This window comes from Artibeus jamaicensis, unplaced genomic scaffold (assembly GCF_021234435.1).
Source record: "Artibeus jamaicensis isolate MK-2021 breed Jamaican fruit bat unplaced genomic scaffold, CSHL_Jam_final contig_415, whole genome shotgun sequence".
NCBI classification, from domain to species: Eukaryota; Metazoa; Chordata; class Mammalia; order Chiroptera; family Phyllostomidae; genus Artibeus; species Artibeus jamaicensis.
Genome location: NW_026521823.1, coordinates 37,984,957 through 37,997,048, shown reverse-complemented (window position 1 = coordinate 37,997,048; position 12,092 = coordinate 37,984,957). Strand labels below are relative to the sequence as shown.

Here is a 12,092-nt window from a genome sequence, read left to right as displayed (position 1 = left end):
CGGGTAAAAGGCACGGAACTGCGTGAAATGAATGGGTAAGGCGGCCTGGGAACGGCCCCCAACTGTCCCGGCGTCCGGAGGCCTTGGAGCCCGGCCCAGGAGAACTCTCTGTGGCCTCCGGTGGGTCCTCTCAAGTCTCGCGTTTGAGGGATTCAGAGAGGTAATTCCAGACACGTGTGTTTTTATGTCAGTCTGACTTTCCTTAGAGAAAAAACGTGTGTTAAACTCAGGGTCGCTGAGATTTGGGGAAGGGCAGGTGAGGATTCCCTGCCCAGGTGCTTCCCCGGGCTGTTGTGTGCTAGAAAGACACCTGCCGATCAATCATGCCCCCCAAGTGAGGAATTCACGGGTCCATTTCCAAGGAACAAGCACCTGTCACGGTGCAATGAACGAAACTGCCCGTCATTCACTTTTCTCACCGAACTGCGTTTTCACACACTACACCGCGGCCAACATCCAACACGGCTTCGAGCACGCTCTGACGCACCTTTGCCTCTCATCTCAGTACTTGGACTAAGAGAAATGCCGGCCCGCTGTTCCCTGGATACAGGTCACCCTGCGTCTGGCTCCTTAGAACAAGGGTTGCGAACTCTGTGGTCAGTGCTACGAGGAGATGAAGGACATCCAAGTGCCCAGGCTCGGTGGGCGTCAAAAAAACAGAGGAAAAGATGGACCTTGTAGGAGTCACGGGCTGAGGGGGCAGAGCCAGACCTGGTGGGAGCCCTGCCCCCACTACAGCCCATGCTTATTCCGTGGGGGGGTATGGGGAGCTAGGGAGGGGGCAGAGGGGGGCTGGGGAGGGGGCGGGGGGGAGGGCTGACAACTGGTCACTAAAGTGACACTCTCGTGAAGTCAGCGTTCCAGAAGACTGGTCTCTGGGATCCCTCCCAATGAAGCAATCTTGTTACATCAAACTGTCACCTTCATCCTACTCGGAATGACCATAGGAAAAAGTGCTGGGCTGCAGGCTGGGAGAGTAAGGCCACCCACCCGCAGCACCCGCTGGCAGCCTCAGAAACCCACCTGCATTTCTGAGACCCTGCACCACCCCAGATAAAATAAGAAATGCCCAGACAGATTAGAACTTTGGATAAAGAACCAACTTTTTTTTTAGAGTATGTCCTAAATATTGCACTGGACAAACTTATACCAAATTTTTTCCCCTTGGGTATCCGAAATCCAAATTTCACTCACGCATGGAACCTAGTTATACTAAAAATATTCATTGTTTATATGAAAGTCAGTTGCAACTGGATAGCCTTTCTTTTATTTGTTAAACCTGGCAACCCCACCCCCAATTCTTTCAATATCCCTCCAGGCTATTCTACTAAACAAGAAAAAGTTAATTGCAGCCAGCAAAACAAAACAAATTGGGGAGGGAGGGGTTTGAAATCTACAAGGGATTTTAAAAGGTAAGTCCTACAGTAGCAAGGACAGACGACTTCAGTGACTCCCGCCCACCCCATCTGCGAATCGCTGAAATTAACCAGTCACTGAAATTAACGGGTACCCTGTCATCTTTGAATCAAACGACCACACTGGGGCAAACAGAACGCAACCTCTTTTCATATTACTTTGAATATCAAATCATCTGATTAAAAAGGTGAAGGTAGATTAAAAAGTATTTTAAAATGCTTAAAATTCTCCGCTACTTAAGACAACGAAGTAAGTCGCCCACGGTACGCAGGGCTTTCAAGCTCGCTGCCGGCACTCAGTGTCAGTCTCCTGCATTCCCCACCTGGATCGCCGGCTGGCTGAGACTACCAGCGCCCCCGAAACTCCTTCACTGTGGGACGCAGGACTCCCTGCGGGCACCGGCCTTAGACACAGCGGTTTGCGTTACATAAGCCAGGTGGCTGCAGACAGAGAATGGGGCTGAGGGAAGACTTCCGGGGACTCCTGGGGCAGGGGCAGCAGGGCGATACCTCGGATGTCCAGTGCTGCTTTGTCTCTCCCGCCCCGGTCAGCCACACCCTTGCTCACAACACAATGCCGCTCCGAGCAGAAGTCACCTGGAGACCAGGTGCACCTCTGCCGAATGTGGATACTGAGGAAGAGCAGCCTTCTCCTTCCTGGACCACGGGAACCGAAAGGGGTGCAAAGTAATGTAAAAGGTGTGGCCACAAACTACAGGCTTACAAACATGTAGCCATTTATTCAGCAAGAAGCAAATTTATTTAAATCCACTTATTATTTTCTTAAACCGTTGAGCGGCGGCAATGGATAACTAACTCTCTGACCACAGAGAATTTCAGCCTGTGGCTCAGAGAAGCCTGCTGAGGAATCGGAAGCAGCGCACTCTGATTAAGAAATGAGGACGACGCTGAGCACTTTCTGGTGCCAGCCACGGCGCGAAGAGCTTGGCATCTATTCCTCCCACCTCCTCTTCACCATACCGCTGTGAGTTAAAAAAAATAAAAGAATTCTTATTTCCATTCCATCTCAAGGGAAGATAAAGTCTGCAAGCAGCTCAGCGAGTTTCTCCGCAGGGCTAGAGACACCATCAACGGCAGGGGACCATTCAGATCCACCCTCTTGCCCTGGGCAGACACGCCGGCCCAGCCTTAATGACGCATGTTCTGGGTGGTAGTGACAGCTTGCCCTTTGACACAGTGAAAGGGAGAAACGCCCCCAAATCTCCCTGGCGCTCGGTTCTGCAGTGACGCCAGGTCGTCTCCGAGGACTCCCCACAGCCAACACTGCCAGCTCCGTTCCATCGGAACAGAGAGCTCCCGAGGTCGGCCATACACAGGCCCAGGTCACCTTCAGGACACTGCTCAGGTGCGTGGGCGGTCAGGTGACTTCCTCCAGGCTGCACAGCTAGAGCTCCCAGTCTGAGCTTTTGCCTGCACCCCTGGGGACAGTGGCCGTTAAACCGCAGCGGGACCCGAGATCTCTAATCCCTCTGATCCATGTGATGAGCCTGCCCATCTGTGGACACGAGCACCCAGCTGCACACCCAGCCACAATGCACCAGCGATGAATTCGAGGTTTGTCACGCTTCCCCATCAATAAAGAGCTTGTGTGACAACTTGGACTCGGGAGCTGGATGTTGAGAACCAGGCACTAGTGCCGATGCGGAGACGTAAGCCTGGCGTGTGTGTGTGTGTGTGTGGGTGTGTAGCGTCCCTGCAGTGGTGACTTTGAGGGAGACCTGCCCCTTCCCAGCTCACCCCCCAAAACGCACCTCGGTCCCACTGGATCAGCAGAGCCGTGCTAGGCAGGTTTTGTGGAATGAGACATAAAATCAAACCCAATGCGCCTCCCTGACTCAAGGCTTCATTCACTTAGGGTTTTGTGATTCAGGTGGAGCAGGGTCCCTTGTGAGTTTAACAGGATTGGCTAAGAGTCAGATTACGAGAGAACACTGAATCTCCCTTAGCAGACAAGTCATTTAACCTGTTAAAATCCCCTATCTGCCTATGATTCAGGAAACAAACGCCAGTCGTTCCCCTCTATGGCATTTTGTAAAATTCTGTAATCCTACTTTCCCTGCATTTAAAGAGTTTTTCCCCCCAGTTTGCCTCCAAGATAAGCACTGACAAGCAGGCAGTCCCTGACTCCCGAACAGGTTACCAGTCGGGCTACACCACACCATCTACCTCCTGCTGTATGGAATCCTCTGCTTTCTATTCAGGAGGAAGGAAAAGCCCTGGAGAAAAGCAGAGGGAGAATCAGGAGCTTCCCCCAGACCCAGGGCTGATGCACCTTGTCCACACAAGGCTTCCTACTAAAGGTTGTGACTTAAGGGTCATGGAAAATAGACAAAGAAATGCAACACAGCCCCTCCGTTGTTCGGAGCACGCCCGAGCAAAGTGACAGCGGTTCTGAGGTCAAGCACCCGAGTCTTCAGGGGCTCGGGTGGGCCGACGTGTGATTCCCACCCTGCTGAGCGCCGCACACGAACACTCAGCCCACCCCAAGTGCAGAGCCGAGTCTGTGGACGTTTCCATCTGCTCTGCAAGTCCCACCGCCCAGGGCACAGCTGCCTGGGCTGGGAAAACTGAATGCGCCTGCAGAGCTACTGTGGCTTCACCAGGCAAACGGCTTTGAAATGCCCACAGAATTGCAGAGTCACACGCAGAAAGATCGATTGTTACCATCAAACAAAACGACAAAGTCCGGCGGTGCCAGAGTCTGTCAAGCTGGACGACAAAGTCAGTCCAGTGACCAGCATTTCATGTAAAGAGAGGGAAACACATTTCTCTAGCAGAACTGGACGCACTGCATCAAATACTTTAGGTTCAGTCATGTGTGTGTGTGTGCATGTGTGTGTGTGTGTGTGAAGCTGGTATGTGCGTGTGCAACAATGTATTTCTTCCTGGCCTGGAGGACATGATATTAGAAGCTTGGAAAACACTGTCTTAGGTTCAGCAGTAAATGCAGTTTTGGGCAACAACAGCAAAGGGGAGCAGCAAAAAAGATGGTGACCTAAGAAAAGGCAAACAAACGAATAAAAATAAATACTTCCTCTAAAGAGCTGACCATACAGTCTTGACCTAACGCTTTGTTATTCTTGGCACGAGTAACCCAACTAGCTGAGAAAACTACTGCCGAACACCTAAAAGACCTCAACTGCAGGCGTTTAGAAAAAACAGAGCAAAAAAATAAGTAACATCAAGTTTGAAAGACAGGAAGCGACCTTCCCAAACCACAGAGACATTACTAGAATAAAGTGTTTGTTTCCACATTAAAAAGCCTCGCAAGAGCAGACAATGCATTCTGCAGAGTGCGAAGGTGCCCCTGGGACATGTGACAGGCAAAATGTCACACAGGCCACATGTCCAGGTGTGGGAGAACAAAAAAAGATCATTTTCTTTGAAAGGACTACCACGTTTAACTTTTAATATGCCTGACACTTAACACTGAACATAAGTAACACATTTCACGTTGGGTTATATTTACTCACATTTTTAAGTCTACTAAATTGTTTACCTTTCAATATTTAAAGCAAATATTTTTACAACTTTGAAATAGCTAAGCGATTAGCGAAGGAAGGACTAATACATTTACCCTAAATCCTTCCCAACCCTGAAATGTGTTTGCATGACAAACGACACCTTAAATGAATGCATGGTCACTGATTCATTAACAAGAATTGATTAAACAAAAATTAATTAATTAAAATTAATAGAGCGTCAGGAATAGTGCTAAGGTAAGATGAGGTAATGTCAGGCAAGCTGGTTCAGTCTGGTTTATTTTTAATGGCAATAATTCCTTGGATATGATACCAAAAGCACAGAAAAACCAAAAAACAAACAAACAAAAGAGAAATTGTACTTCAACAAAACAAAAATCTTTTTGCATCAAAGGATATGGAAATACAATCCACAGAATGGGAGAAGATATTGAAAAGCTATATACCTCAATAGAGAGGTTAATATCCAGAATATACAAAGAAAAACTACAACTCAACAACAGCAAAAAACAACAACCCACAAACCACCCAATTCAAAATGGGCAAAGAACCTAAGATATTTCTGCATGAAAAGATGCTCAACATCACTAACTAGAGGAATGCACATCGAAACCACAGTGTGCAATCACCTCCTACCAAATGACCGGTGTTGGCAAGGAGGTGGAAAAATGGGACGCTTGTGCCCTGGGGGGGGATGAAAAACGGTACAGCTGTAATGGACACAGTATGGTGGTTCCTCAAAAAGCTAAAACTAGAATGACTGTATGATCCAGCAAGTGTCCTTCTGGCTAATTACCTAAAGAACAGAAAGCAGAGAGTCGAACAAATACACATGCTCCGACAGTCACCACAGCATTATTCGCGGCAGCCAAAAAGTGGACGCAACCCAAGTGTCCATCAATAGATGATCGAATACACAACATGTAGTCCACATAAGGAAATAGGACTCCGTTTCAAAAAGGAAGGAAATCCTGACACATGCCACAGCTTGGATGTACACTGAAGACATTATGCTAAGTGAAACGAGCCAGTCGCCAAAAAAAAAAATACTGTATCATCTCACTTATAGGCACCGCCTAGAGTAGTCAGATTCACAGAGACAGAAAGTAGAAGGACAGTTCCTGGGGTCTAGGACTGGGGGAAATGGGGCGTTGGTGTTTAATGGGCCAAGTTTCCGGGGTTTTGCAAGATAGGAAGACATGTGGGGATCAGTTGCATACACCGACGTGAATCCATTAACGTCACCAAACTGTGCACTTTAAAATGGTTGCAACTGTAAATTGTATGTGTGTTTCACCACTATTTAAAAACGTACACATTGGCCAGTGCTCGGCCTGGGGTTTTGTGTACCGCGGTGGCACCCAAGGCCCGGGAAGCAGGCGACTGCGCGAGTGTTCTCTGGAAGCCAAACCCCAGGCTTTGGGGCCTCACACATTTCCTTCCCGAAAGCCGGACCTGGAAGTTCTGACTCTTTAATTCATTGTCTCTCCAAACAGCATCACGAAAGCATTTCCTCAAAACACAGAACAGGGCTGTTTTGTTTGTATCCTCCCCACAGCACCCCTCCCCCCAAACACCCTGCTGAGGGGGTGGGGCTGGCACCTGGAAACTGCAAGAGGAAAAGCAGACACCTTTTCCCCTTGCCTTGTTTGAGACTGGATTTTTTTTCCCTGAGCCTACAGAACAGCACACAGTCCGATGCAAATCTCCTCTAAATCTGCAGCCGCCTCGTTCCCCAGACCAGCTGGTTCCTGTGTGGTCTATTTCTGTACCGACGGTGCAATGAACCAGGGCACCCCGGCTGCAACAGGGTCACAGAACACCACCCTGGGGGCCGCGCAAAGGAAGCCGTTTTTACACACAGAGGAATAGTGACATTCCCAGAACATGCGGAGGAATGCGTCCACCGTGCACTGACTTCCTTGGAAGTAACTGAGATGTAAACTCTGCTGTCCCCTTTCTAGATGTGGGGTTCTGGACCACCCCCCCCCCACTCGCAGATCCACACGCACAGCGATGACCAGCTGTAACGCGGGGTGAAGAACTCCCAGAGGTCCCCAAACTCTCGGTACTGTTGCTGATGTACTATGGTTTATGATCTAACTATGTTCTCGTTCAAATTCCAGGGCAAACAGGTGGGATGGGAGGACAGGAGTTCCTACGTATGGGGGACCCTTGGTCTCTGCAGCAGTTCTGCTCCGCAGCTACCTCACACCCGAATTCGCAATACGGCACCTCGGTCACCAGGAAGAAGACAGGGCTAGAGCCCAGCAGCTCGGGCGACTGCGCGATACCCAACCATGTTTCGTGGGTGCTTCTGTGTAAAAACGCCCTGGGTGAGCTAGGCTGTGAACTCACTGACCTCGCACTCAGGGCAACCAGCCCGGTAACTCCGGCCGGAAGGGGGCCTCCCTGAGAGGAGCACTTTCTCACCCTGAGCAGCGGGAGAGGAACTGGAGGCAGGAGGTCAGCAGAGGGTAGAGGTCCGGTACCGAGGGTCTGACCTGCAGCCGCTCCGGAAATGCCTTCAGGGCTGTCCAGGGCCATGGCGATGACACTGAGTTTCGCAACACAGTTTCCATAGGGCGTGAGGCCACGTTGCTTGGGTAACTGAGCGTGCCTTGCAGGACATCACCGTGGGAGGCTGCCAGAGGGCCGGGCAAGTCCCCATCCCCACCACCAAAATGGTAGTGAGGTGGGGAGGGGGGCGGGGCGTTCTTACACTGAGCACAAACAAGGCTAGCTAGACAAGTGGGTAGAGAAAAAAGCCCTTCTACCTGCTCAGGTACCAGACTGGGGGTGGGACCAGGGGAAGGCAGGCACATGCCATCAAAATGGGGCAGCGGAGGTGCTGGGCCAAAGAGGCGTGTCTGTCTAGCCTACGGAAGGAAGGGATTGGTTGGGAGGCGGACCCACCTGAAGCACGTGAAAGTTTGGGAAGCTGATGGGTCATTCTGGGAAAGCACCTGGTCCATCCCACATCCAAGCTCATATAAACCGTTTGGAAACAAACTTCGTCTGGCTCAGCTCTGTTGCTCCTGGGGGGTCTGCTGGTGGCCTGCACTCAGAGGGTGCACTGACCTGTCTTCGGCATTGGCCGAGTAGCAACACGGCCCATGGCCCCAGGGGCGGGGGAACGGGGGCCAGTGTGTGTGTATGGAGGGGTCTCTCTCTCTGTCCCCCACACCTGGTAAACGAACTCACTGGTACGTTCTTGCAACTTTGCGGCCCTAGCAGTGCATGGCCCGCGGCCACATGGGTCCCATTCACAAGTTCCAGGAGGAAACCTGGAATGGACGGCAGCCGGGAACAAGCTAAGCCCCAGGGGTGACGGCCTAGGAGCCGCTTACAGGCTCTGAGGGACAGTACTTGACAATGGAGCAGGAACTCTGGGCACTGGCTTTCGTTTGGGCCTTGCTGGACTTGGTCTGGGGTTTGCACCGATGAGCTTTGGGAGGGGGAGCCCACCTTTCTCCCAGACCTCGAGCATCCAAATAAAACCTCTTTCCTTTCCCATCAGCACCCACCCGCCTCACAAGTTTTGCTTTTGCGGTGGTGGGCAGATGAACTCTGTTTTTTGTTCTGTAGCACTTTGGGAAAAAAACAAAAAACAGTAGAATCATCAACAAAAAGTACAGAAATGTAAAAACTGAGTCAGGACTGGAAAAAAAGGTTGATTCTTTACAGTAGGAAAGTTGACACATCACAAAAGAGGACACTGCCTTGTCTGACCTCAGCCTCCAGCTACTCAGATGTTTTGATGCTCTACACCTGCAAATGACCCCCAAAGCACCTTGAATATGGATTTGGGGGCTACAAATAAATCTCAGCGGGCAGTAGAAGCCACAAATAAATCGCAAACACAGAATCCGTGATTAACGAGGGCTGACTGTATTGGCCAACCGAGGGACTTTCCTTGACTTACTGCTTAAAGTAATAAATAGGACGTCTATGTAAACTTGAAAATGCCAGTGTTCTGACCTGCACCCATGCACACAAGTGACTGTCTCCCCGGGGGTGGGGGGAGGAAATGCTTCCCCAAATCCAGCAGGCTGAGCACTGCGGGTCAGTACGGACCCAGCAGCCTTGATTACCAGCCTGCACCTCCAACCCTGCACGGCTTCCATCCAATCACCAGCTGCTGGTTTGGCCCCCACGGAATTCCCCGCCGTCTGCAGACGGCACTTCCCTTTGTGGAAGCCTTTCAAGCCCCATCTGAACGTCAGTCCAAGTTCGAACTCACTGGCATTCTTTCACACTCCAACAAAGATATCTCTGTTCTTCCTAAAAAATTTCATTTCCTTGTTTATCCTTAAGATAAAAGTCAAGATTTAAAAATGCCCACTTTTTTTCCTACTTACTATTCATGGCATCACGGAGTGTCTTCCATCGTAAGAATGAAAACAGGGCAGGCAGAATGCAGCCAATACAGGCTCCTTGCAAAGGAGCAAACGATTTCTCCTCCCTCTGGAGTAGCAAAGACTCTGATTTATCGTTACTGTACCCAACCAGCAGCAAGCCAAGGTCGGGGAGCAGGTGCCCCGGGGGTCCTCGCAAATCACGTTATTTCTTCAGAGCTGCGGAATGCCCCAGCCCAACACTCTCTTAGAATAAAACAGGCCGGCATTCAAGATGGGCTTCTAGAGAAGGAACCACCTCTCTAAACGAAGTTCGTCGGGATAACACTGGTTAATAATAGTACCTGAGTTTCAGGTGTACAACCTGACAACACAACATCTGTATACTCCGTGGGCGCCCAGCCAGCACCCGAAGTGTGGTCTCCTTCCAGCCCCGGGTGTGTGACCCCCTTTGCAAGGGACCAGCTTTGATCGTCTCCACCCCATCCCCCGTCCCAACCCCCACCAGCCCCTCCCTCTTTCCTGTCTTGGACCAAAATAGGAAGTACTCCGCTCTAAAACTTCTGCTTTCTCTAAGTCTCAATACTGGCTACTTTTCAGAAGCCTTTTTGATTTCACAACTAAAAAATCTCCCAAGCAGTAAAGTTAAGATTTATTCTGTTTCATTTTAAAGGTGGTCACCATTCTTCATTACACCCCCACTTTAAAAAATATATATTTTATTGACTATGCTTTTACAGTTGTCCCATTTTCCCCCCTTTATTCCCCTCCACCCTGCACACACCCTCCCACCTGCATTCCCCCCTTTAGTTCAAGTCCTTGGGCCATACACATAAGTTCTTCAGCTTCTACATTTCTGGTACTATTCTTAACCTCTCCCTGTCCATTTTCAACCTACCATTTACGCTACTTATTCTGTGCACCTTTTCCTCCATTCTCCCCCTCCCCTTCCCCTCTGATAATCCTCCACGTGATTTCCATTTCTGTGATTCTGTTCCTGTTCTAGTTGTTTGCTTAGTTCGTTTTGGGGTTTTTTTGTAGGTTCAGTTGTCAGTAGCTGTGAGTTTGTTGTCATTTTACTGTTCATATTTTAATATCCACCCTACATATAATAGGCAAAGAAAAAACATTGCGCCACACTTTGCTCTCGCGTGGCCCACTCTGCTCCATGCCCAGGGCCAGCAGAACTCCACGTCTGGGCCAAGCCCCGAGGGCCTGGGGCCTTGCCTATTCTTGTTGTGTCCTTGAGTCAATCAATGTCAGGTGCAAATGCTCCAGAAATGCTGAACTGTGACGTAGGAACTGCCCCTGAGTCGGAGCGGGAACCCGTGCTCTCTTCTGAGCACACAATTAAAGACAAACGAAGTCTAAGATGACATTTAAACCAGAAAGGCCGGTGCAAGGGCAAGGGGCCACGCAGGTGGCTCGGCCCCAGCCGGCTATGTTTGGGGGGCCACCAAGGCGAGTCTACCTCTATCAAAAGTCTGCCCGTTGGAGATGTCATGGAGTGCAGAGGACATCTGTCACGCTGGGGGCTAGGACGGGGGCGGTTTCACAGGCAGCTCAGCCAGGAAAGCTCTAGTGCCTCTCACGGCAGGCCCAGGTCTGTGCGTCCCCTTAGTGCCCCAGAGAAAGAAAACGTGTCGCCCACGGTTCCATTCATCCAGGCCACCCTCACAGACCATGGGGTGGTCCAACACTGAGCCTGCCGTGGCCAGTGGAAAGAGAAGAGTATGGGTGGCAGTTAAGGAAAGAGGGCGGACTCGCAACACAGCAGGAGAAATCCCAGAGTTTGCAACACGAGAGGAAGTAAAAGCGGCAGCAGGGAAAACCGAGCTTCTGTGACTTAGAGAAAATCTGTTCCGAGAGGCTTTGCAGGTGGAGAGTGGGGAGCCCCTCCACCAGAAGCAGTCACGTTGTCCCCACTTATGCCCTCGGTGTTGGGTCTAATGACACTCCTAGCATTTCAGAGCAGGTTTGTTCTGTTTTGAGAAAGCACCAACTTGAAAGTAGGGGTGGGTGTCTTTTTCAAATTTGGCAACATCTCCCACTATTGGATGGCTTTATTCATCAAGGCTAAATGTAGCAGTCACTTAAGAAGTTGTGTGTGAACTCCTTAGGTCAAAGGGAGAAACTTTAGTGAATTCTCCTGTAACCCTCGGGGGACCCGGGACTGCTCCTAGGGCCCCAAATGTTCTCCCCTCAAGGACACAGCATGACAGTGACCTTCAGGGAGATAAGACATCACTTATTATTCCATGAGGCTCTCTTTTCTACATTTTTGGAGGGTCAGTAGGACCAGAAGACAAGGGCCTGCATCTCCCTTGTACCGATTTCCTTCAAAAACCTCACCAGCAAATCTATTTTTTTGAACAGTTCCTTAATTAGCTTGGAAACGTACTACAAATCTATGGTTATTTTGCTTAGCTGATAATACCCATTTCCAGTTTCCCCCACTCCCGAGATTAAAGAAGTATCCAGCGCCAAACAGCGAGACTAGAGGGAAGAAAGGAAAAGACAATCAATGTCTTGACTTGTTTTTTGGCATCAGACTGCCTGGGTTTAAATCCCAACTCCGCGCTAACTGGCTGTGTGACCTTGGCCAAGTTGCTTAAGCTCTCTGTGTGTCAGTGAGGATAATAATAGTTACTGCCTCATGGGACTGTGAGAATTAAATGAGCCAACCAAGTATGTAAAGCACTTAAAATCATTCCTGTCACACAGTAAATGCCACAATGAGGATTAGCCCTTACTTATTATAATTACAACTATAATTCTTATTATTTATATGACCATAGCATTCCAAACCCTGAACC

The 12,092-nt window shown here is 49.8% G+C and overlaps 1 protein-coding gene across 4 annotated transcripts in view; it reads right to left on the bottom strand.

Moving 5' to 3' along the window:
• Positions 1-12,092, bottom strand: part of LRCH1 (leucine rich repeats and calponin homology domain containing 1) — a 149,691-nt gene that overhangs the window by 110,915 nt on the left and 26,684 nt on the right. Inside the window, exon 1 of one of the 4 annotated variants that reach the window (XM_053665466.1) lies at positions 9,280-9,581. The exons of the other annotated variants lie outside the window; for them this stretch is intronic. Within the exon in view, the coding sequence (XP_053521441.1) occupies positions 9,280-9,286 (7 nt within the window). The 5' untranslated portion in view covers positions 9,287-9,581. Of the gene's footprint in view, positions 1-9,279; positions 9,582-12,092 lie in introns of those variants that run through there. 4 annotated transcript variants of the gene reach the window in all.